At 42.2% G+C, this 26,952-nt stretch overlaps 1 protein-coding gene across 18 annotated transcripts in view; it reads right to left on the bottom strand.

Moving 5' to 3' along the window:
* The window catches only part of RAPGEF6 (Rap guanine nucleotide exchange factor 6), a 103,002-nt gene that overhangs the window by 26,364 nt on the left and 49,686 nt on the right, over positions 1–26,952 (bottom strand). For 8 of the 18 annotated variants that reach the window (XM_085518718.1, XM_085518711.1, XM_085518719.1 and 5 more), the window contains 13 exons: positions 18,294–18,425; positions 12,573–12,756; positions 11,604–11,740; positions 10,509–10,667; positions 9,820–9,972; positions 9,192–9,356; positions 7,925–8,032; positions 7,397–7,600; positions 6,566–6,674; positions 4,386–4,629; positions 3,472–3,695; positions 2,406–2,420; positions 650–890 (listed from right to left, as the gene is read on the bottom strand). In XM_085518718.1, the coding sequence (XP_085374844.1) occupies positions 650–890; positions 2,406–2,420; positions 3,472–3,695; positions 4,386–4,629; positions 6,566–6,674; positions 7,397–7,600; positions 7,925–8,032; positions 9,192–9,356; positions 9,820–9,972; positions 10,509–10,667; positions 11,604–11,740; positions 12,573–12,756; positions 18,294–18,425 (2,075 nt within the window). The remainder of the gene's footprint in view (positions 1–649; positions 891–2,405; positions 2,421–3,471; positions 3,696–4,385; positions 4,630–6,565; positions 6,675–7,396; positions 7,601–7,924; positions 8,033–9,191; positions 9,357–9,819; positions 9,973–10,508; positions 10,668–11,603; positions 11,741–12,572; positions 12,757–18,293; positions 18,426–26,952) is intronic. The other 10 variants (XM_015875548.3, XM_015875550.3, XM_015875556.3 and 7 more) reach the window with 4 other exon arrangements.

Raw genomic sequence — 26,952 nt, 5'->3', positions numbered from 1 at the left:
TATTAACATTCACACAAAGCTCACAGTATTCAGGAACTGAAAAGGTATCTGGAAAATTAATTTCCATGGTCCAAAGTAGGTTTGCTTTCAGATACATAGAAGTTTATTTCTCATGAGTTCTCTCTATTGCCCAGCAGAGAAGACTAAAGAAGTTTTTACTTTATAAACTTCTTTCTGGAGTGGACCGGGTCATCAGATAAAGGCAAAGCACTTTACATGTCAGAAAACATTTGCAACAGTTTACATAAAAATGGAAGAATTTATCTCAGGTTAGTATCAGTTCATTGCAACATGACATCACTGAGAACAGTTAATTGAATGCTTTAATCCTGAAGTGCATATGGAAAGTGTCAGACGAAATACAAGTTTTTCTTTCTAAGTGAAAGCCACTATATGTTATCCTGATTTGCTGCATTTAGCTCTCATAGAGAGGGTTTGATGTAAAGTCAGTGAGGATGTTTTTGCTTAAGGAAAAGGAAGATAGAGCAGGAAGAGAAGGGAAGGAAAGTGCTACTGACATTTACTTGCTTGCTCTTCTAACAGACACCCATCCGTCTTCTTTAAAACATCACTCCACACCATCCTTTCAGATGCTTCAACCATAACAGGCAAACAAATCCCAACCGAACCCCCAAAAAGGCTGTATTACCTCCCATTGAGCTGAATCCTGTCGGCCAACTTGGAGAACTGATCTGGAAGGCGGCGCTGCTTGATGACCCCCTCAGGGCTGACAGACACCTCACACAGGGAATACGTGTCGGGGGCTCCAGTCAGGTTGAACTCATTGACAGCATGGCTCACCACCTCCTTGGCCGTGGTGTCCTTGCTGATGATGATGTAACAGCTCTGCTGGTCTGCTTTGAAAACTCTTATTACTTGGTCTGGAATATCTGAAATAACAGAAGAACGCCTTTAAAGTAGGAAGTTACTTTTCCTGTGGAAAGACAGGAGGTCATTTTCTGAATCGTTTGGTCAATGTCCATTTAAGTATTCAGTCTTTGAATGGAAAAAAAGAGGACTTCTCTGCATTTCCACATCTGAATTAACTTCTATGTTATCCCATGAACACAAAGTACAAGACATCTACATATCCAATGACTGTCCTGTACACAGCCCTTCTCAGCGGACATCAAAATCCTTGGAGGCATTGCTCCTATTTTGCCTGTGATCCAGAATTGAGCGCCAAGGTGCACCTCCCTGGGTGCACCCACCTACTGTGGGCAGGAGAGTGCAGATGAGAAAGGGGACCTGGCAGCATCTGTGAACTAGCTTGCACACTTTTACACTCCCTCTCTCAACCTGAAGGAACTCAGCTGCTGCCAGTAGCTAATTCTTTTGCTTGTGCCCCTATTTATAACATATTTTATGAATTATAAACAGTTTTATCTGGGGCAGACTACAGCATGAAGCAACCACCTAAAGAAATACATGTTCAGTTTATACTTTGACACTTGGAAATAATTCTCTCCATTACAATTATTACAGATTCTCAAAATATCACTGATTGGCAAAAATAAATAAATAGATAAATAGATTCTGAGGCAAATGTATCAGTAAGTGCCACAGCAGAGATGCCCAGGGTTATTGCAGTGGTGCCTCCTGCTCTCTCTGTTACTTGCCCAGCCTTTAATAACCTCGGTGGTAAGAGCCACATCCATAGACAGAGGCTGGCCAGGCAGGGCATCCCCTGCCAGAGGGAATCATTTGGGAAATGTCTGCACTCATTAAAATCATCACAGATTAACACAGGAGCCAAAACATCCATACCATGTTATTAGCATACCTAAAAATCAGAACACATGTAAGTTTAAAGACCAAACTGAAATGTAGTTTGGAAGAAAAGAAATGCCATGCAAACATGATGTGGCTTGTAAGTAGCAAGTGATGGAAACAAGCACACGTCCATATCATCACCTTTACTTTTAAGCAGGTAAATATTAGTACAAAGTCCTTTCCTACACATGATCCAAGTTCTGACTGAACAGGTCGCATTTCCAGTTTGGATGCACAAATTTTAGTTAGACAGAGTTCAAAAGCAGAACAAACCCAACCTCAAACCGCGTTATCATCCAGTTTCCATAAGAGAGATGCAAGCAATTACATTTGTTTAAAGCAAGATCCCAGAGAAGTAGGGATATCACGCAGCAGCCTGCGTGATATGTCTTCGAGCATATCAGTGGCAGAAGTGGGAAGTAAATGAGCCATTCTCTGCTTCAGCCCAGCACTCTGCCACGAAGCTACAGAGCTCAGAAGGAGTGTCTATGGACTTTCATTAAAGGGAAGCTTGCAGGACACATGACTACCCACTGCCCAGACAGTATGACTGCACCAGAGCAACGTGTTATGTTATCAGGCAAGCCATGCAACATTAAGGCCTTCAGGATGCTGTACATCGGGATACTTACAGTAAAACCCAACAGCTGCGGGCAGGAAAAAAAGAGAAACACTGTGTCAACACCAAGTCAAGATGAAGATGTTTACAAAACTCAAAGAGCATCTATTAGATGGTCAGAAATGTTTTGGTTTTCTCTAGTATTCAAAAATAATTGCATAGTTGCTACAGCAAACTTGTGAAGTACCTGTAATCCACTGCTCATATTATGCAGTAACTCGTACAGCAGTAGATTATTCTTAGAGAACATGTGAGTAGCTCCCTCCTCTCTCATGTAGACAATAAGAAACTGGGTCTCCAGAAAGAAAAGGAACTTATTTGCTATGGATACTTATGCATTTGATAGGATATATTTGTTCCTCTTAAAGGGCGAAAACTGCAAGTTTGCATAAACATAAGCTGTAGCCAGAAGGCACTTAACAGAATTTATACTTATGCACAGAACTCATATCTGAAATAGGGAAACATGATTCTGACTTGACATGTTTACAGGCAGCTGCATGTAACAGCAAATACCTCCTGCAGCCACCCTATCTACTGCGTTCCTTCAGTACCAGCAATGGAAGTCCAAACTGCAAATCTCAGAACACTTCTCAGTTTTTCAGACATATAACTCAACAACCTTGAAGTCTGAAAGACATTACATGAAAAATAATGTAATAATGTTGGTACCAAAGTTGTCTTCTTCTATCCACGATACTGTTCGAAATATGTACTAAAAGATGGTGGATGGAGAAGTCGAGTCACAGAAGAATTGGTATTGGGAAAGTTGGTAACACAAGACAGGTGCAGAGGATGACAACATGCTTCCACCAGAGCTCTCGTAAATCAAAGACATTTACAGGTGGAAAAATGTGTGTATTTATTAATTTATTACGTGCAGCCAGGTCGCACACTACAAAAAAAGCAGGGAACAGAGGTTTGAGCTGTCTGCATTTTCAGTGTATTGCCAGTTTGGACCTGGTAGTGTTGCAAGATAAAGAGGTAACTGCACTCAGTGTGTTTGAAGCTGGCAGAAGGTGTAACTTTCCTCCCAAAACCAATTGCCTTGTAGTTACCAAGCTCATGCTCCTGTTTACCTGAAGGATTAGAGAAATCCAAAATGCTCGTTGTAGGCTGCAGTAGGTCGGGGCTGCTGGATGAGAGTGTCCCAGGAATAGGCATGATGGCCAGGCTGTGCCGGCACTGCCGCGTCCCAACAATGCTGTCATCCTGCGATTGGCTCACGCTGCCATCACTGCAAAACAAGTTAGTTTCAATCAGGTGTGTTAAGATCCATGTGGTCATCTTTGGATGAGTGAACCTTGGGAAAAATAACTGCAGTCAGATGTTTTCATTAAGTGCTGTAGGCGAGCTTTAAGAGCAGAGACTAAGGCAATGTATACTTGAAAGTCTTCACTGGGACAGAAAAAACTATTCCGGGCTCGTTCTCTAATTCAGAAGCCCTCATTGCTGGCTTCCAATCTTTGAAGGAAACATATAAACAGGAGGGGGAACAACTGTTTACAAGGGTGCATAGTGAGAGGACAAGAGGGAATGGTTTTGAACTGAAACAGGGGAGGTTTAGGTTGGATCTTAGGAGGAAGTTTTTCACCCAGAGGGTGGTGACGCACTGGAACAGGCTGCCCAAGGAGGCTGTGGGTGCCCCATCCCTGCAGGCATTCAAGGCCAGGCTGGATGTGGCTCTGGGCAGCCTGGGCTGCTGGTTGGTGACCCTGCACATAGCAGCAGGTTGGAACTGGAAGAGCACTGTGGGCCTTTTCAACCCAGGCCATTGCATGATTCTGTGATTCACATTTACTGCACTTAAAAAGAAATAATAATAATAATAATAATAATAATAATAATAATAATAATAATAATAATAATAATAATAATAATAATAATAATAATAATAATAATAATAATAATAAAAGCAGCAAGGACATGTCTGAAGATACAAAGCAGCTTCAATAAGGAACAGCTGCTGTTCAACCAGGAGAGCCCAACACACCTGAAGAGTTTTGGAGGCAAGATGCTGAATCGAGTCTTGTCTAAAATTTTCCTGATCCTGTTTCTCCCACCAGATACGGTGTTTGCTTTCAATTTCTTGTTTCCTTTTTCACGGGGGAACATCTGTTCCACATCTCCCGGCATATCTGGGATGGAGTAGCGGTTGTTTTTCTTCTCTGCAATTTTTGGAATATGTGGGATTCCATTCTTCTCCTGCCCTATCCTGCAGAGCAGCTCCTTAAACACTGCAAGGGAAGATACAACCATTGTGATTTACCTTTGCACATCTAAACCTTCGTGTTGCATTCTTTCTTCCCCTCAAACCTTTGGTTTCCCACATACCTGTAGAGAAATTAAAGCAGAATCCAAAACAAAAAGGTAACTCGCTGCCAAAGCAGGCCATAGATCACGTTCTAATCTTGATTCTAAGGGGGCAGGTCTTTTCCCATTTAGGGTTTTGCTGTGGAATTCCTTGGCAGAATGTTTAACAGAAAGCCATGCCCCATTCTGCACAGCAGGACTCTCCTGGCTACTTTCAGAACGAGCACAGATTTAATGAAGATATCCTGGCCTTCACAAACGCAGTCAGATCAATAACAAGGAACCTCTACATTCACATCAATCTCCTCTATGTATTTCACGGCTGTTATCGTCTGCATCTGTGGTAACAGTGCAGATGCATCCTGAAGAACTTCAGGACAGCTGGGAATTTTCTTTGTTCCTTCATTTTCCTTCAGTAATACATAAGGTGCATCCAACCTCCTACTGCATTTATCAGACTAAGGCAGTCAATTACTGACACTCCCTAAAGATAAAAGGGGGAAGAAAGAAACCAATCTTCATTGTTTCTGTTTCTTCCCACAAATAAAAGGTAAAATCAAATTGTTCAAACTGGTTTATGGGTTTTTCCTGTTTATTTTGGGGTGTTTTGTTTTTCAATCTCTGAGGTCACTCCTGTCAGAAAATTAGTACTTTCAGTTGAAAACACGGTACCAAGAGAACAGCACCGTGCAGAGCTGATCTCTTAGCCTTACAAACAAGGCATAAGGGACTTGATATACTAGACTGTGGATATAGATATACATCCACAGTCAAAGTGCATATTTCCATGATGTGACACAATTTGTGGCTACAATCCTCCACCATATAAACTCAAATCTAAGAATGGGGCTTGCCTGTTGCCAATACCAGGCACTTCACACCCAATTAAAAGGACAGAATCACACATACTGCAGTTCAGAACACCCTCACGACATGAATTCATTAAAATATCAGAGAAATCATCTTGAAATTGTATCAGCTTGCAGGAAAAGAGGTTAGAATCCATTTGTATGTAACCATCACTGCCTCAGCTACAGCAATGCTTTATTTTATGCCAGTTCATTAGTCTAGTCGACTGATTACTGCAGTTCTGTGCTGTCATTAGTTACGATAATCAACAACAGCTAAGATCTTAAAACTTTTTACCTGTATAGTGATAAACAGAAAATCATAACTGAAAAGAAAACTCATAGGAAACACAGGCAGGTAACCAGTGGAAGGAAATATGAGAGAGTAAGCACCATTAGCTCTCAGATACCACTACAGAGGAAGGATCTGTCTGGTATGTACAGCCTTGTTCTTTCTGTAGCTATGGTTATTCTGTTTCCTGAACAGGATTATGGAAAGAGAACAGATGGTTTGAATGAGAGTTTAAGGAGGTATTTATGTGTTTATATTCACACTGACAATTAAAAGCTAACATTTATATACTATACCACTTTTTATATTCCCTTATCGATTTGAGATATAAAGGCCATTTATCCTATTGTTCTTCCTGCCATCATAAAAAGTTTTATGAAAACCCAGTTTGACATTTTTGCTTTTTCTTGGCAAAGTATTTTGGCCTGGCTCCTTTGGCTCAGCGTCAGCCGTATCGCATGCAGGGACACTAAAGCTGCTTAAGCAGCCGTTTGAGGATTTCTCAGGGAGCAGAGCACTGGCTATGCTGGCTCAGTGCCACCCAACGTGCAGCACGTGGCACACCCAGAGCAAATGGAGGCACAACGAGGGGACTCCTGTGTGATCTTTCACTCCTAGGGCAAGTGGAAAGGAAGGTGAAATCCTACTGCACTTTTAGAGCCAAAAGGACTGGAGGTTTTGTGCACAGACACAGAAATATCAGCTACGAAGTCTACTCACCAAAAATGTTTGTTTTTACAGTGATGGAGAGATGAGTATTGTTCCTTAAGATTTCCAGAGCTTTTGCAAACGTAATGTTCTCAAAGTTCTGTCCATTTACTTCCATTATCTTTAAGGAGAAATGCAAATTGAACTATTAGAACAGCTGTTTATAATGGAGTTACTGCATAACAGTTACAAATGTAAATGCAACAATACAAGGATGTTAAGTACTTGCCAGAAGTTATCACACCATCTTTACAGTAGTTATACCATGAAAGCATTCTTTGTAAAATAACTGTTTTGATGACTGCACTCAAGTTCCATCCTGTAAACGAGCCAGGAACTCCATTCCTACCCATTAACCACTTTAACCAAACTCATCTTCTGGGACAACATTCTTACATTTAGAATCTGCACCTGGAGGATCACCAGCTGCAGATCTGGTATTACAACCAAAGGACAGACCAACTGCAGGGCCCTGAAGCTCCCCCAGCCCCAGACTGGGATGCTCAACACCCGATGAGAATCAACACAATAAAACCACGTGATGGCTTCAACCCAACCATATCTCCTCTAAGAAAGTGTCCTAAAGCAACCACAACTTGCCACAGTTTGGCTTCTTTTCCCCCTATTCTGTTTTTGAAATACTTTAGATGCTTTGAATCCTATTGAATAGGAACACATATTAAACATACAAACTTAAAGTATTACTTTTTTGCTTGTTTTCTTTTTTTTCCACTCTTATCTTACCATCAACAGTGTGATCTTTTTCTTGGAAACAATACAGTCGGCTAAACCAGATTTCTTAATTGAGAGATGGATGTTTAAAACTAACTTTACACTTCTTACCTGATCACCACGCTTAAGTCCGGCTTCTGCAGCTTTACTCCCCGCTTCCACAGTCTCAACAAAGATACCAAAACCTTTGTCACTTCCTCCAAGAAGGCTGAAATAGAGAGGTGAGTCTCTAGAAGGCTTTTGCAAGGTAATTTGTCTCCATTTTGCCTTGGCAGCACAAGCAATATTCAGCAATCTGAGATGGCCTTTCATTTTCTGTAATACAAGAGATATGAAACTGAGTGTGATGTTTCTTTTAGTAGAAATGTATAGAAAAAAAAAAGGTAAGAGAAATTATGATTCTATGTATCCAAATCTTAATAAACCTTCTGCAGTGATGCAAAGACACATAAATGAGCACCAGGTGCGCTGCTTTATGAGAGCGCTGTATCTAAATATATGTTTTAAAACAAATACACCCATGTTAAAAGCCACCTATTCAGTGTTTTCTTACGGACTACAATGTGTTAACCCTTGCAAACACACAGGAAAATGGAAGTGCATAGCAGTAGAAGTGTGACAGCTGTCCTTCACTCCTACCGTGTTTTCTAAGTTCTTTTCAAACTCTTCTAGAAATCGAGTCATGGCAGGATCACCTTCAAAGTCATTGAAATGGTTGTTCACCCACAGTAAAACCACCCTGGTAACCTGGAAAAAAAGCATACAACAAAATACGTTTTTTCTCCTACAGGCTGTAATCTACAAGCAAAAAAAAGAATCCAAGGCCATGACAGAATAACACATCACATATTAATGCATTCCTTAGCAAAAGCCATTTGCACTTGAAATCAACTCCTGATTTCCCTTCCTTGTGGAGATGAAAGAAAACAACAAGTATCAGACATCTTCATATCCGGCTGATTACACCCCTCAGTACTTTCTGGTACACTAATCTACCTTTAGTCCTCTCTTCCTTTTGCCTTTCATATAACAGATCTTTTTAAAGCCTCCTAATTACATCCTCTCCAAGGAAGTTGTACAATGTAACAATAAAAAACTTTCTTCTAAGTTTTGAAGCTAATTGTTTGGGCTGCATTTATGTGTGATACAGTTACTGCCATTCACCACAAACTCAATCTGGCAACTATTTCATCTATCCCCACTGTTAAGAAATACTAAACCAGGGCAGTTTCTCTTCTAAAAATAATGACTTCCTCTTCTATTTGCTGAGATCAGTTTCTTTTAGTTTCCTTCTTTACATTCATTTTCTTAAAGAAACAGTTGTTGCCAGAAGGAGTACATGGAAAAAGGGAGGAACAGTAACCATAGTGAAGGAGCACAGCCAACTTCTTCCACAAAAACCCACACAGCTTCCATAGTTGTGCTTCGGCTCCATCTCGAACACATAAAACTGATGGCCAAGATTTTACTGCCACCATTTTCAACAAAGTGGATATGAACACAAGTTCCAAACCATGTGAGTTTTCCATAGTTACACAGGGCTGAACATGGTTCTATTCACAGTAGAGTCATTATCAGCAGCACAGTTTACTCTGAGTACAGCCTGCATGGTAAGCTGCTCTAATAAGGTATGTTCAAAACACTGAAAAACTCCACAAGGAAAAATGATGGAAGGTGAACACAAAGCTGCTGCGAGAACAAAGGTGACACATCCAAGAAATCATGAATAAAATTTCCACAAGTTGCTGGTAAAAGTAAAATAAATACGTAAAAGGATTTCAGAGAGACAGGTGTTGGACTCTTAACTCAATTAAACAGGAGATCATCCTGTAGAAGAGCAGCAGTGACACAACTCACTTTGCAGAGAACACCTACACATTTATGACCCTCGGAGGCTGGAACCCACCTTATCCCTGAGGCTGTCCACTGTGAACCACTCCAGGAGTTTATTCCCAACTTCCAAGGGGCTCGTTAGAAACGTTCGGTATGTTAAAAGGAAATCTTCGATGTAAGTTGGATCCACAATAGAATGTTCTTCTATCAAGTGCATGATGAGCCGCTCAGGTGTTGCCTTTAACACAGAATGCAAATACAGCTGATATCTCCTGCCAGCACCTCTCTCAGAGAGTCCCTTTAGCTTAAAACTGTGTTCCAAACTTCAGTTTTGGAAAACTCAAGGAAAAACAAATACACTGATCTATTTAAATCAAGTCCTCGTGTTCCTCCCAAACCATTTTGCAGCTTGTAACTGGCCAGAACAACCTGCAATATCTCATAATTCTGTTTATTACAAACAGTTGAAGTTTTTCTTCCAGACTGCAGAGCCCAAACCACCACACAAGGAGTGCTGTCAGTACGAGCCCCAAAGGCCTACGTTGATTAAAAGACATATGGAAGTAGATTTGTAAAACAATATAAATTCCTCAGAATTAAATTTTTGAGGTAAGACAGACAAAACTGAACACAAGTTCCAGATTTAAACCAAAATGAATAAAGGTTTAATAGATTATTAGAAAGAATGGGAGGAAATTCACCTTGATAACAATGTGTCCCTTTCTGGTTCCACTGCGATCCAGCTCCCTGTGTTCCTTAACCATAACAATTTCTCCTTCTTCCTCAACCTTATGAGTGTTTTTTTCCACGTGGTTCAGAATTCTCCAGTAGTCTTGCTGGGCTATACACACAAACTGTCCCAGACAACATGCAATCATTAAATACTGAAAACATGAACGTATCCTCATGCCCCATCTCTGGGCTGCGCTGACACAACCACCATAGCACAGTACTTGTTATTATTCAGTCTGTTCTGCCCAGCTACACCAGAAAGTTATAAATAGAGGGAAATAAAACTGATCAACATGTTATGTCTCCAGAACGTAATGATAATCATCCAGAGAACAAACTCTGTAAAAGCTGGATATGGCTGTTGTCTGTTTATCTGTTCTTATTGCATGTCAATCACATACAAAGCACAACTAGGGTGAACTAAGGTTATGTTTCAACAGAAAGCAGAAGTTCCTGTTTCTCACACAACAGCAATTTAAAATACATCTCCGCTACTCAGTGTACAATAAGTCTAAGGAGCAGAGCCCCTGGCCCATCCAAAACCAATCTCCTTTCTTCTGCTCCTAAACTGAAGATCATGCCTTAAGACGAAAGACGTTTGCTGTCTTTTATTAGATTGCTTAGAAATACGAGCTAGATGTGCAGACTGTGATCTTACCTGACAGTCATCTACTTTGGTTCTGACCACTCCATTCATGTACTGTTTCTCCAAGGAGGGAGTGATCCCAAAACTATTTCCCATACAGAGGCTCTCGCTCTTCCCATCAGGATAGCTGATTTCCACTGTGCCATTTAAAATAACATACCAAGAATCGAGCTAGAGGGAGTGAAAAACACATTTAAGAAGTGAAGCTCATTCAAAAGATTTGTATAAACTGTTCCAGTGCTCCCGGCCCAAAAAGCTTTATTTTTGCAGTCTCCAGTTTGTTGCCACCACAGTTTTGCAACATGTAATTCACCAGAAATTCGTACTGTAAAGCAAGCAATAAAGCTGGCTGAAACAAGAATGCTTTTCAGCATTCTTCATTCATTTCAGTACTAATTCAGTGGGGAGCAATGCTGATGAATAGATTGCTTTTTAATCAGTGTGCTAATTGCTACAGTATATTTATACTATTTAACGAGCATGAGGGCTCTTCCCCCCACTTGGTCACTACTAGAAACAAGAGCACATTCAGCACCCACAGAGCACTGATGGGCTGCAGCCATCCCCGATCTCTGGATTGAAGTACAAGGAGAGGCTGCAGGGAAGAATTCAGAGCACCAACGTTGGGAGTCCAACCACTACTTAAATGGCAACTGCTTCCAATGCAGATATTTAGGTTATGCTACCTACACTGCTGTTCAAGGATCCATCTCCATGACAGTGGGTAAAAATTAGGGAGTTATTTGACCAATGGAAATCATGCATTCTTCTGTACAAGTAATCTCGGAATTAAGCTCTTAGATTTTAGCACTTAAACTGATAGTAATCCACAGCATAAATTACTGAATGCTGTTTTTGTTGTGTTTTGGTTTTCTATTCCTACACTCAACCACACTAAAGTCCTGAACAAGGAAGTCAAGAGTACACAGGCAGAATCTAACACATAGATGGACAAAGGTTTAGGGATTTCAGAAGTGGGTCATGGTAAGAGGTGAGGAATTCTGTAGTTTTCAGGAGTGGGAGAGGAGCAGAGAACATTCCCCAGCCTGTCACAGCTTGCAGCCTTCTGCCCATGGTGCTTCAACCATGTTCCACACGGTTACTTACCTCCTGGCCATCTTCAAGTATGACGGCTCCCGCTTGCTCCACTACTTCAAATATCATCACTGAGCAAAGTTCTCTTCTTACAGACATTGTCATGTTTGCAAAGGCAGGGAGTTGATGCATAAATTCCAATAATTGCTCTGTTAGACAAAGGAAATGTCAGTATGAAGACTGCAAGGCCCAGGGGTTCCTTAGATATCATGCCCTCCCACAGGTCTATTAAACCTCAGATTAATACACAGAAGGAACTGCTCAGTGGTGTTACAATCCTTGTTAGTGCCTGCAGCTAAATGAGCCCAGTATGGCTTTTGTCATCAGAACCTGGGGAAAAAACTTGGCTCTGCAGTCCTGATCATGCCCTGATTGACTCTTATGGCAGCAATCTAGCTAAGTGTGAAAGCACTTCAGCTTCAAACATTCAGAAAAATACCCTTACTGTACAGTAATTATAAGCTTATCAAGAGCACGAAACACTTTTCAGAGTTTAGAGAAGTAATCAAAAGTAAAGTATAACCTAAATTTTGCCATTAAACGAATGCCAATTTCCAGTTAGGCACTGCAATAAACTATTTTCCTTTCAAATGTTTTGCAGTTTATGATTAAGCTTATCTACACTGCAGCACCAGTGTGTTCTCTTCAATGTTCCAGAATTAATTAGTTCAACAGTCAAAGGCAGTCAAAGTTACCATGTTACCCTCCTACCAACAGACACAATGACTGTGACACTCAACACTTAGTAATAGGAGTTTCAAAGACCATTTTCTCAAAATATTTGAATGCTCAGAGCAAATATTCTTCCAGATAGAAGAAAAAGCATTTAATTAACAGTATCCCTGGAGCAATGTGATCTCTGGAAGGCATCATTCATAACAATGATGATATACATTTAATATTAACAGTTTACATGTATGCTCTCTGACTGAAGTTACATGATACAGGTTTATACAAAGATCGACTTCTTTTTCTCCTCACCGATATCATCATCAGTTTTATCTGCAGGCTCTTTCTCAAGGCACTCTCGTACAACATCTCGCCCTAGGAGCGGATCTGAAGTTCTGTCAATATCTTCATCTTCCTCTTCTTCTTCATCTTCAGAGTCTACAGGTGCTTCTGGAAGACCTGTTAAATCAACATCTCCCATCTCACTTTCTGTAGCCTACAGAGAAGACATCCATCAGATAAAGACTTCAATGATTCCATTCAATTAATTTTGGTCTTATCTTAGTAGAGTTAACAATGCAAACAAATTCTATGACCAACAATTTAAACTAGAAAGTAGACAGCATAAATATCTACCTGTGGCATAAAGGAACACCACGCTACAGAATTATGATCACAAGTTCTGAATCCAAAGTTAGTGCACTGGGCACGTGCTCTCTTTCTTTACTAATGACGCTCCCAATGATCTGCAGGCAATACAAGTCTATCGATACCAACTGTGTGACACTGAGGGACAATAATCCAGGCTGAGTGCATACAATTAAAGGGATTTGATCTTATTTTTAGTTTCAGTACTGTACAATGGTTGTAATCCTGGTGTATGGTCAATACGTTGGGTGGAGAACATAACTGAAAGAAAGGTGAGGATGAGTACTCCTGTCTCTACTGGCCAATTCTCACTTCTTTACAGTGCTTAGTCCTTGGGAATTCACATGAACAAATGGCTTTTCACAATTTAAGACTTTATATTAACCAAGTAGTAATATAACTCAGTAATAACACTAGCCATCCAACGTCTAGACACATCGCTGCTGTCATCAATAGGTGGCAATATAGACACCAAACTGAGCAGACACACGAAGCCACAGTTTAAGATAAAGAAATGCTGGCACCAAAAAGCAGCATCACACAAGGACTGTTTGCAATATTTCCTCATGTCAAGTTTCAATGATGTAATGGAATGAAAATAACTTTCCAAACAGATGGAAGGCAAGAAAGAAAAAACAAAACCAAGCAGTTTCAACCTTCCAGTTCCCACAGAATACCCCCTCAATCATTTCGTCTTAATTTAAGGCAGCACGCAACTTGATCAATGGACACCTATTGTAATATTGTTAACAAACTCCCACTGGCAGCTGTTAGACACAAATTGTTTAAACACTAATTTCTATGATTTTGTTTTTTAAAGTGCCATTGGTGCACCATGGACTCTGAACAAACACATTCCATTTTGGTACGTTTTCAGAGGTACACATTTGAGAACACAGCAAAAATATGAGTATCTATGCCCATCTCCTTTATTGTCAGTCATTTTTACAGCCATTGGAAGAGCCCCAGTGGAACATTTCCCTACGGTCAATTAGAATATTGTTCATTAACACCAATTCCCTGACGTGCCTACAACATTGCACTTCCAGACACTCCATGAGAACGGCTGGAAAGCCTGTGATGAGCTAACAGCTACAGCGCAAAGCAGAGCTGTTAGATGTCTCTGCTTCATTGGGTGCAACCCAGTGTTTGATGGCAGGATATTAAAAAGGAGATGGAACACTCTTCGCTCTTCTGAAGTGAGAAATATTTATCAATAACTCAGTGACGTTTACTAATCCTGTCTCCTGCCTACTGCTTGAAGCTCCAGACATGACATAAGCAGCACAAGTGCTGAAGCACTGCTGTTTTCAAGTCTGAGTTGCATCACCAAAGCCAGAGTTGATTTGATCACAGAGCTGCCAGTGCAAACCCAGACCTTGGGCAGATGCAGCAGCACTGCCCTCTGCACCAGGCAGACAAACACTGGGTCAGGTATATTCCTGAGGTCTTCGGACTTGTCCTCCTTGTTACAATTACTCACCAAACCTAATAAAAAAGGCTTATGTGACTTAACAAACGTTTCCTACAGAGCAGGGTGGCAGAACATAGGGTTAAATCTGTTTTTATTACATCACTTCACTGGCTTATGTAGCTCACACATTAACAGTTTTGGAATTAAGCCGAAGTGCAAATTGTGCTTGGAGAGCCTTGGCAGCACATGCTCAGTGCCGCGTTTCATTCTAAGACCTTTCCAGCATCTCTTCATCTGAACAGCCACAATTCATATTCCATTTCCCAAGCAGAGTAAAACCGAGTACAGTGCTAATTCCCACTTCAATAACATTAAGCTAAGGTAACAAAATGGAGGATGCAGGTTCTACAGGCAAGTGATATTTCAAATGTGCATTGTACAGCCTGCACAGAAATGAGCACCAGATCATGGCCAAAACCCTTGTTGGCTATTCTAAAATCACACCACTTTGGCTTTATATATCACCACAGATTTTGCCTGTTAAATTCCTTAAGGAGACAACAAGACTATGTTTGGCAAAGCTTGATCCCTAGAGGTGTCCCAGGCACCAGCTCTGGAAGCCAAGGAGCCCTCATAACTCTGGTGATATTGACACAAATTCATGTGAAGGACTTTCCGTTCTGTAATAACTCTGCATGACAGGTAATTTTAGTGCTCATGGCTCCTGGTTCAACCTGCTATTAAGAACATGGGGTTTTTGCTTTCCTTCATGTCAATTCTTTCAAGGGAAAAGTGTCCAAGACTTCAGAATTGACAGAAAAGCCCATAGTAAAGCCCTAAACCCTGCTGCATATTTTATAGATAATCCATTTTAACTTAAAATCCTTAACCACAGACGGAACTATTGCTGGGCAATGACATCGCTGCCCACAAATAACACAAACTGCTGAAGTGACAAATGAGAGATGGCAAAAAAAAAAAAAAAAAGAGAAAAGAACCACTGAGCAGATGACTGGCAGAACTAAATAGATAAGGAAAAATAGATAAGAATTTCTCCCTTGGTAAAGGGGAGAGCACTGAAAGTCATTCATAAAGGCAACAACTCTGCTGCACTCAGAGTTAGACCACAGTCCCACCCAGGTCTGCACGTACAGCCTGGATTGCCTACAGTACCTCTGCTGGCCTTCTTAGAGCTCACCCCATGAAAAAGCAAACGGAAATGTTTGCTCACTGTAATACCTGCAGAATAGCTTTTCCCTGAGGATACCTATTACAAGGCCAAGGGGCTGTTTGCAGAAGTTATAATCCTTCATTTCCACTTATATGCATAACCACAAGGCTTCTCCTAAGTGCCTGAACACCCGAGCTCTGAAGGTAAGCTGTCAGAAAGAGGCTGAAGAAAAACAAACACGCAAATTAAATACGTCATTTAAAAAAGAAAAAGGAGGAAAAGCTTTCAAATATATACAAATGAAGGTGTGAAGGGAGAAAACATCATCACAGATTTATTCTCCTCAGCAGCTTTGGTTTCAATGCCATGTGTTTGCAGCCGTGCTGCAGGCAGGGCTCGTTTCTGCTGAGCTCACCTTCAGCTCCTGTGCTCATTTCCTGGTTAACATCCTGCACTGAGAAGCAGCTGGAAGAAGTGAAAACTCATTTCAAAGCTGTCGATGAATAAAGTGTATGCAGATGAACCAAAACCCTTTCCAAACCTTAACAAAAAAATGTTTCACCCTTTGTTTCTATCATACTAATCCATTTCCTGCTCTGGAATTACGGCTGTGCTACACACTAAAAATTAATGTTATGATATCGTTCATTCAAAAGGTCACTTCAAGGCTACATTAATAAAAATTACTCAGAAATGCTCCTCCTTTGACATTAATGATAGTCCTGGAGAGTTTGGCACGCAACAGAGAAGAAACTGACTGCAAAAGCAAAGGCAACGTTTTCCAAATGCTTTATGAAAAGCTTATTTAAATATGAGTAAATCTGTAATTCCTTCAGGGACATAAATATACTTCACCACCGTCGGAGTGTTGCAGTGCAGATTAAAACGCTACTCCTTCATTTACTTTATTTATGTAATTTCTGTTTGTTTAACCATTACGCTCTTTTGGCATTTTCTTTAAGAGCAGGAATGCAACATTTCAAATGCATTTAACCACACAGGATAAAAGTATACCCTCCTCACTGGAATATTTGCTTCATCAATAATACATTGGAAGTGCTTTTCACTTAATATAATCCTTCCAAATGGCTCAGGTAGACAGGCAGAAGACGGCCAGCAAAAAGCTCCATCAGCCTCACTGTGTAAGCTGCCCAGGTAGCACAGCCACAGGCCACAGACGTTCTGGTGACTGCAGCTGGTTATTTTTTGAGCCAGGAGAATTAATTCCAAAGGGAGAAAAAGGAGAAAGAAAAAACACCAAATAAAACAGACAACGTGAAGAACAAAATCTTTCAACGCTGCTGCGAGGAATGCAGGGTGTGTCTGGAAAGAGCTATTGAGAATCAAAGGGATTCTGAGCTGGCTGGTAGAGAGCAAATGGAAAGAAGTAAAAGAATAGATTGGATGGGACAAACCCATTCAGACTGTTAATGCTTTGAATGTCTTATCTTTAAAGTTAACTTGCAATACTTTGCTGTAAGAAAGATATATCATCAGTATCTCTTTGTCACACTGTACCCAGACAGAACCCAGGAGAACAGGTATCTACATTCCAGCTGTGCCCACACAACACTCAGCAGTTCCTATCTAGTTGGTAATGTAAGCGGATCTGAACTCGGAAGTGAAAAAGTTGTGCAATTTCTGAGACAAACAAACTGATCCCTCCATCACAAGTGCACCCGTGAACCCAGCTCTGCAACTTGGCACGAGGCAGCCGCTCTGCTTCGCTTACAGATAACGTACTTAATAAGTTATCTCTCAGTGTTCCTCAACTTCTATTCCCAACAAGAAACAACGGAATTTGCACGGTCAGTCAGTGCAGAGAGTATGTTTATTACCATGCTTTTGTTTGCAGAACAGGGCATCTGCTGTGAGCAACAAATGCAAATAACCAAGGAACCTGACAGGCAAAAGGGTTTCATGAAATCTGCTCCATAATACAGCACATAAATCACCTCATGTGTTTTTTAAAAGCAACAGGACACGTGCTGGTACAAAGAGAGGTGAAAAGCAAGGAGGGAGCTGTGGAGGTGGGAAGCAGCACTGGGTTTGCAGAAGCATTAGGAAGGGGAGGCAGTGATTAACTGCCACTGCTTTGGTGTCACGCAATCTATAAGCAATTCCTCTTTTTTCCAGAGAAAATGGAACAGGAACAAGGTGTTCTTAATGTTAACAAGACTGGGGGAAAAGAAACACACCAAAACCAAACCCCAAGTCTTCCCTTCAAATGATAAGGCAAGAAATAAACCAGAACCAAGCTCCTCTTGTAGGCAAGCCTGATACTATGTGGTGTAAGAACTTGCTGCACTTCTTTTGTTGCATTCTGTACTGCAACTGCGCTCATTTTCATTATAATTTATTCTTCATCAATACAAACCGTGTTCAGCCAGTATTTAATAAAACTGCAATGAAGCCAAGCACTAATGCTCACATGTGCGCTCACCTGCACACATACTGTCACCACCACCCTCATATGGTCACTGTCACCTACCTCACTGCTAATGGAATGCATGCCAAGGGAAAACCAGAGAGGAAGTGCCATCAGAAGAGCATGCAGCAATGTTCCCACAAGGGCTGTGCAGCGGCTCCTGATGGACTTCCGCCCAAATTCTGGCAGCCAACAGCAAATATAACAAACAACTGTGTGTGGTGAATGTCTGACCTCGTGTTTTCTGATAACCAGCCGACATTACAGCAGCACAAAATGCTACCAGAGCAATTAGGAAAGGCAAAATGCAATTTCCAGCTTGGGGGGGGTGGGGAGGGGAAAAAGAGAACTAAGAAACAAATGCAATTCTACCTGATAGATATCAGACAGGCTGCTGCTCCCAGAATCGCTGGCAATGCTGCACCCAGACTGGCTTGAAGGGACGTGAGTCACCTGAGGGTGAGGATTGTCTGTAAGATGCATCTTGGTAAGATCAGCTGGAAGCTGTAAACGAAAGGGATTTGGGGAAAAGGCAGGAAAAAGAAAGAAAGAAAAAAATAAAAGGTCATATAAATCTGGTTTGCATGCAAACTGATTATTAAAAGTGTTGTTACATATCTGAATATTCACCTGACACTGACATGTATTTTGAAAAAATGTGAATTTAGATGAAGGTGCCCAGTCACACTTGTGATCTTACGGGACTGATGTGCAACGATGCATCACCTGCAGAACAAAGGTCCGGCCCTTTGCAGCTCACTGACACACACCAGCAGATCAAAGAGCTCATGAGATGGCAAAGGCATAATGCCACAATCCTGAACATCACCTCATGCTGCAATCCAGGATGAAGCACGTAATTCAAAAATGGATACATTTCTTTTAAAGGTTTGAAATGCAAAAGATTGTTAAGCTGTCACAAATTGCCATTAAAACCAAGGCAAACCAAACTGACCCTCCCAGCTGTAGATACCAAGCAGCAAACTCGATCCAAACACACAGGAGATCCAACACTTTGAAGAAGATTTTTTTGCCACCAAAAAACTCTGCTTAAGGGAGCAGTAAAAAGGTGGAAGCCCTTGGCTGGCAGAACCCAATCCAGGGGCAAGAGAACCTATCTGTGTACGGTGAGAGCTGACACGAGGGAGGTAGGATTCCACTCCAGCATGGATGGGGTGCTGCTTGGCTTTGCTTTAAATCCAAATGAATGCTTCTTACAGCACACATTTCTGTGCCATATGCAGAAAAGCAGTAGACACCACTAATGCATGCAAGGCGGAATATATTCCACTATCTCCCTTAAAGCCTCCTGAGTTAAGGCACTGGTTAAGCCCCTGAGGCTCTGCTGCTGGTTCCCATAGTGTGCTCAGTGCAAGGTGAAGTGTGGAAGCTGAATTCCAGCTCTGCTTGCCAGACTCACAATGCCCTGCAGCCTTTGGGAACAGCTCAGAGACCTTCAGGCGAGGAAGGAGGGAGATCAGGAGCAGAACCGACTCAGTGCATTACCTTGCAGCTCTCCCCCAAACAGCAGCGCTGCCAAAGTGCCACGCCAGCCCACCTGCTGTAATTGGCAACGTAACATGTAAGATGTGTGTGACAAAGGCAGTTTTATGTGTTGAGGCTAAGAAGTATCGCTGGAGCAAAACGGAGCTCACAAAACAAAGGAAAGTCAGGTGTGCCATTTGTATGTACTTCTCACAGACTGAAGACTAACTCAAACCACCACCACCCCTCCCCAGAGGAGCACTTCTAATCAAGTCATTAATCACTTAGAACTGATCTTCGTTCCCTCAGCCAGCACTCACATTAATTTCCATCGCCTATAAAGCACATGGGCACCCACGATGCTCCAGCTGGACTTTGCCATATGTTATTGGGAAAGACATTTAATGCAAGCTAGGTGTAAGAAAACACTGCAGCATCTCTTTAAATCTGAGAGAGATATAAGGTTTATTTGAGACAAGTGACCTTTAAAGTGCTGCTTGCCACTCTACTCAATCTCCCAAAATAAATCACAGCTTCTGTCTTTTGTGTGTCATTTTTATTACCCAAAGCAATTTTCTTCCCTTCAGAACTCACTAAGCAGCACCGCGAGGAGCGGATGTTTTTGCAGCAGCGGACGCAGGCTGGACTCACTGGATGTGGTAATGATGTTGCTGAAAGCGTTTTGGAATTGCCTGAGCTGCTGCTGAAAAGCATTCACCTATTCAGCTGTGGTTTTTATATGGGAGAAACTTAAGACACTAGTTCCAAATGCATCAGTACCTTGGAAGATTATGTGTTAAGGAAACAAGTCCATAACAGCAACATTCACTTATATCCACACTAGAATCTTTCAGAAACTGTGCAAAAGAAGTATCCAGTAATATATCCAGTCATCTGTTCCAAAATTGTTCATCTCCTAATTAACCACTCAGAATGAGTGCTGCATTTCAATGGATTCTTTTATTTATTGTAAACAGAATGAAGGAGCAGCATGCAGCACACTGACTTCAGCATCTTGGTGTGCTGATGGAGCAGCTCTGCTCCTCCCTTATTAAACCAGGTGTACTCCAAAGGAGATACATTTATTTCTTATAAAGGTAAATCGAGACATCTTGATCTTACATAGAATAATGAACTTCCTCGAGCTCACTGCACAACAAGCGCACAGCAGTGATGTGATTCCTCCCAGACACTGCTGAGGTTTCCATCCAAGAGCCAACACACTTGCCCAGCCAGTCTAGAGCTGCTTGCTGTGGCTAGAAATGGAGTAGTTACCTCACACAACACAGAATCACGCCTACACACCACGACCAGACACTCAAAAACTAGAGAAAATTGCATATTCCTTCCTGTACAGCAGGCAGCACCCAGCAAAGACTCATTGGTTGTGTTTCCAGAATGAGACAGTCACAGTATTACATTCACTGCTACTGAACCTCTTAGGAAGGAGTGCTGGTGCTTCCTTTCCCCACCCAAAAATATGGACTTCTACCCCAAATCTGGGAGCTGTTGGCTGAAGACAAGAGGACAGCAGACCAACAGAGAACCCACCAGAAGGAGCACCATGTTCAATAATCATGGCTGCCTTTGGTTCTGCAACAGCTTTCTATACAACCAATGATCCACAGAGTTCTGTGCATCACAGGACAGTGGGTATTTGAGGTCTCAGCATTAAAATAACCAATTTCCCTCTCATCTAGAGGTTTTAGACACTTCATGCCACTGCTAGGTGTATGAACTGGGACTTCCATCTTAATTATTCATTTAGCCATATGTACCACTCTGCTAAATGGCTAACACAGCAAGCATTTGTCAGCATGGGAGGTAGAAGAGCCACTAAAACCACTGTAGAAACACACTGTAAAAATCCCTGAATTATCTTGTAAAGATTGTCTAAAGATTGTTTCTGTCTATAACTGTCCTTAATGAGGCAGAGATGCTCTGTAGAGCTGCAGCAGCAGCTTGGCACCATGCATCCAATGCATGTGTCCTACTCTTTCTAGCTCATGCTTATTTACAGAAAGGCTGAATCCCACAGCAACCTCCTAAAAGCATACCAGTCTTTGTGCTGCTCTCTGTCCCCTGGCAGAAATGCTGAGCTTCCCATGTCCATTGGGATGAGGAGTGAACCAACCAGCTGCACGCTCTCATTATCATAGCCAACCCACATTTCCAAAGCTCAGTCCTTTTGCCCCACAACCATCACTGCTTTGCAGTGACTTTGACCCCTCTGAATTTTACACACACAAATTTCCACCTCATTTTCCTGACACCTGGTGCCGTACTGAGCTGCACCTCCCTGCATCACGTTTTCCAGACATCCAGACTGAGGTGTCTGATAGCCAACAATGCAAACACAGCAAAACCCACCACATTAGTGAGACGTGTGTGTGTGTCTGAACAGGAATTCTCAATTAACATTCATTTTCTAAATTAGTCTATATAATTAATTTAGTTTTGCATCAATAGGTCCATACCTCTGATGACGCAGGCTGTACAAGAAGTGATGTGCCAACCTTCCCTTAGATATACACTGTGTTTCACAAGGGAGCAGACCATTCCCACAGCTCCAAGCAGGGCAGCTCTGCAATGACATTCCCTTCTGATGCAAACACCACAGACGCTCAGCAGAGAAGTCACAGAACACTTGGGAATTAAATTAAAAGCTAATCGGGGTATGGCAGGTTTTTAAGACCGCACATGCCCTATGAGGCATTATGGGACCTTCTTACATTCTGGTCACCAATCTACTCTTGAGAAACACAATGAGCTCTGCCTTGAGGATAAACTTCTGATGAGCTTCAGGGGAATGCCTAAGAATAAAGGCTATGAAAAAGTCATTGCAGAGTTTACACTGAGAAAAAGCAGCCACCGAAGTCATGAGTTACTGATGGGCGGAAGTTAATGCACAGGAGGGATAAAGGAAGGATTTAGGCTCTGCCTTCCCTGTTCTTTGCAGGGAAAGGACTGAAACACCTCTTCAGGAACAGGGATCCAAGCTCTCTGTGCTGCATTTCCTATGGGACCGAATTTGCTGGTACCTGTCCTGCTGAGAAGCCACGTCAGTGACTTTGCAAGTTTTGAAAATAGGTATCAGTGTTTCCTTAAGCAGTTTGGATAACCTGAGATCACAGGTTGGAAGGGCAGTTACAACACAAATTAGCAGCATGAATTAAAACAAAGGAGGACATGAGACCCACACTCTGACTTTCAGTACCCGTAAAAGAAGCCTGACCCTGCTTTATGGAACACCCACAGAGTCACTCTGCAACAAGGATAACAACCAAAGGACTCACCACCAGAATCAGAACTACTGAAGAAGCACAGTCTGCACAAGTCCCCTGGCAGACAGCATCCACCAAAAACAGAAATTAAAGGAAGAAAAATGAACCATAAGGAAATAAAAGCTCCCTCTTGCCCTTTACTCCTTGGGAGCAGAGCGTGCCACCAGATTCCTGAGCTCCCTGCAGGGATATTCACTGCGGATCGATGCCTGCAGGACACAGGAGAAGCACCAGCAGCCTCAGACGCAGGAACACTCTGTCCTTCTCCAGGCTGCGTAAGCAAGTTTTGTCCTTGCTTTTACAGACTGTCGGTAACTTCACACCTTATTTGCTTTTTCCGAAGTTCCCTGAAACGTTGCCAGCATCAGCAATGTCCAGAAACAACACGGGGCTGATATCCCTGGAACAGAGAGGAGGAGAGCGCGCAGCCCTCACACCCACCGGCTGCATGTCACCTCACAACCGCCATTTCAAGCAAAATAATGGATGTGCACCTTATCAAGTGGGATTTTCCATTAAGGAGTTTCGACTGTTTTAAGCCGAAACCCTTTAACACACCCTGAGGATATTAACTGTGGCTGCACTTGGTAACCCTTGGGATTTGGGAAATGCTCTCGCTCAAGCTCCATCACAGCCCAGTGCAGCAGTTTTTCTTTCTTGGCTGATGCAGAATGTTCAACCCATCACAACCTGTGAGTTAAAGAAGGCTCCCTCCATCCCTTTGAATGCCCTTGACTCGAGCTCTTTCACAGAGCTGCCATTAGAATGAACTAGCTCTGCCCACATTTCTGCATTTCCATTCCTATTTGCACTTCCAGCCTCCAGCTCCCCATCACCGCAGCAGCCTGCAGGGCAGCCTTCCTCTCCCCTGGAAAGAACCCATGCCAAGGAAGCTCAGAGCAGTGCTCCTGCACTATGCAGAGCTGGGCAGCTGGTGCCCGAGGGCTGGGACAGAAGCAAGGATAAGTACTGCAACAGCTAGAAGGCTGAAGGCACCTCTGACACCTTTCCTACAAGCCAAACCATTACTGCTTCACTCAGCCTCAGCTGGAGAAAACCCTGTTTTCTACATTTTATTTGCCACTGGAGTTCTCTAAAGTTATTTTTCAGCATTTCATTAGCCCTTTTCTCTAAGCATTTATTACAAATTAACTTTACTTTACATCCACTTTTTGCACACAAGCCACAGTTCTGCTCCAAATTAGAGATGTAAGTATAAAATACATCCAGAGCTGTGCTAATGGGAGAGGAGAAAGCTGCTCCTCCGAGGGCAAAATGAGCCCAGCTCAATTACGTATGCTGACATCAGTCATCAACCGACTTAATGCAAACAAAACCATTTCCTCCTTACCACAGATATTCCACACAGGGTGAGAAAGATTTCTTCAGATTTTTCAAGAGCAGCAATGATTTATTAGCATTTCTATTTTGACTCCACAAAGGCAATGCCCAGCCCTGGAAATGAATTCCCAAAGCACGCAGCTCAGCTCAGGGCTGGTGTTCACCTCCTGATGGATCAAATATTTGCCCAATGGGTTCAGCTCAAATCCTGTAGCCTCCAATAACGTCAGACAAAGTAAAAAAGGTACCAAACCTCTCAGGTAGTTCTCCTTTCTGTAATGTACAAAGGAGGCACTTGGCAGCAATTTGATTTCAGAGCTTACTTCAGCTCATTAGCTACAGTGCATACTCACTCTGAGTCTCAAAGAAACAAGGACCAAGCTCACTGCACGCAAGACAGCCTTACAGTGCCTTGAAACCTGCCTCTCTACAACAACCCCAGGCTCACAGAAGAATCATAAAATATATGCAAAATCCCTCGAGGCTGCTCTGTGCCCACAGCAGCTGAGAGGTTCTTGGTCTTCGTGGCTCATCCCATGCAGGAAAACATCCTCCGAAGGATGACATCTCCTTAGTTACAACAAGGTGACATGAGGACAGAATTTCAAATGGAATTCTGGTGTTGCCTTAAACCACATATGTAATGCAATTTTAATTTGGTTTTTCATATGTTTAAATTATAGATCACCACTATGCTTTAACTCACGAGAACGCTCAGCATCTGACACACAAATGTCTCAGTGATGGAGATAAGGGCGGACTTTGGCTGAGAAAACCTTTGGTACGAAAACCAAGAGTGCTGCTGAGGCTCCATAATTCTGGGAATACCCAACGTGTAAACAGAAATTGCATTTGTTTTGTTGGAGTCTTTTCTGTTTGTTTTGCGATGGGTTTTTTTTTTCTTACTACTGATTAATGCAGATCAACTCTATTTTGTTCCACTCACTATGTAACATTTTAAAACACCAAGAACTGTGTTTTCTTATTATGAGAATGTCACAACAACAACACTCAAGAGGTCTTATTTTTAGTGCCCAAGTCCAAATTCTGCCATTTGTCCTCATCGCTGAAAAACCAACATACTGCAAGACTAGAAGGAGGCTGGGCTAAACAGCTATGGCAGCAAACAAGTAGTGACGACAGCTCTGAATGCTCCAAATCCCACATAGAACCCACATTTCAGAGCCATAGGAGCCCTGGCAGCTGGGCAGGAGGCAGCAGCCCGCTGTCTGGGGAGCTCCCATCCACGGACATGCAATATTCCTGATTTACATTGAGCAACGTCTCGGCTGCATAATTTATAAGCTCTGATATCCACTGATTGTTAAAGCACCGTGGTGATGGCAGCTCCAGCCCCACAGGGACAGCGAGTGCCGGGCAGCCCCAAGAGGCAACGCCAGGGCCAGCAGTGCCCCACAACTGTGCCATTCTGGCACTGTGATGGATCAGCTCTGGGCTTGCTGCCTTATACATGAGGCCCTCAGCCCTATGGAGAACAAAGCAGCTCCATTCCTCCACCTGCATCTTGTCTGCATTCATCCAGGAACGTGGCTGTGGAAGCAAGAGGAGCAGAACAGGGTGGTCCCAAGCCAGCTCACTACTGCGAGCAGAACTGTAACAAAGCAGCTTTAAACCAAACAAAGCCCAGGAGGAAATAAATGAAAAGCTTGATGTTTATTTGCATATTAAGAGCCAATTTCCGATAAAAACAATCCTTCAGGAAAAGGCTTTCTGTTGAAAGTAGTAAGATGTGAGCTTGCATTAACGTCAACTTATTGTACACTGGAGTATAAGAAAATTCAGGCTTTCTAGAGTAAATGCCAAAGTGCTTGTATTACGATGTTTTCAGCTTCATAAATTAACAAACAAAAAGTGCACAAAAAAGGAGTTTCATGCAAGAAAGCGATCCTCCTGTTGGAGGGCATGGAGATGGGAGAGAGAGGAGCTCAGATGGAGAGGTGAGGCCAGGAAGACAGAGATGCTGCTAAAATATACTGCAGAAAGAAAGTGAAGGGTTAGTTGTTCTATTTGCACTGACGATATTTTAAATTCATGCTACCTGGGCTACTTTTTACACGAGTGCATGAGCAAAGGCAAGGAAGACAACTAATCAAATCAAGGACATGATATCAAAGCTCTGTTTTCTTTCTGATGAGCCGAAAATAATCTTTAATTGCATGAGGGTTTCAGCTCAGGATCTCAAACTGATGCCCTTTGAAATCAGAAGATGATGTTAGCCTGCTTTTATTTATGGATAACTAAAGCTTGCATCACATCTCTGCCAGACAGCAGCAGAAATGGGAATGGAATAGAGAATGACTCCAAATCTTCTCCTCTACCCCTGTCACAAACTTCCATGGAACAAATGTACCTCTTGTCATTACACTTAGAATAGATTTTATCTGAGCAGCAGAAAGGGAGAAGAGGACAGAAGCCTGGAAAAAGGAGAAACAGTCTGTCTTACAACAGAAGACAACTTTAATATGCACCTGGGATCCTAAATGAAGCTGTTTCCTTCCAGGTTCAAACCATTTAGAAGCTGAGACCTTAGGTCAAACATCCTTATTTTCTGTAACAAGTACATTATCTCCCAAAGCATCCCTTCTTAATTACCCTTTATAGACATGTTGTCCAATCACTGTGTTTCCCCATCAGACCCTCCTGCCACACCAACAGGGCAGCTGTGTATGCAATGAGTGGAGGACCTGGCACACCTCAATTGCTAAGATCAGCATTAGAAAGAGTTCTGACTTCATATTATGTCTGTGTTTATGAGTCTCATACCAGAAAGTGCAGTGCAGACACTAGGAGATACAGTCAGAATTATAAAGACAATCCAAGTCTTGCTGAGATGTATTTGAAATGATGACTTTGTTTGCACTCAAATACCGTGTGTCATAGGAAACCTGCTTGGTGTAAGC

Source organism: Coturnix japonica, chromosome 18, assembly GCF_054131305.1.
Source record: "Coturnix japonica strain WE chromosome 18, WE-NBRP24, whole genome shotgun sequence".
Lineage (NCBI taxonomy): Eukaryota > Metazoa > Chordata > Aves > Galliformes > Phasianidae > Coturnix > Coturnix japonica.
Note: the sequence above shows the minus strand (reverse complement) of the source record. Positions and strands in the feature narration are given on the sequence as shown.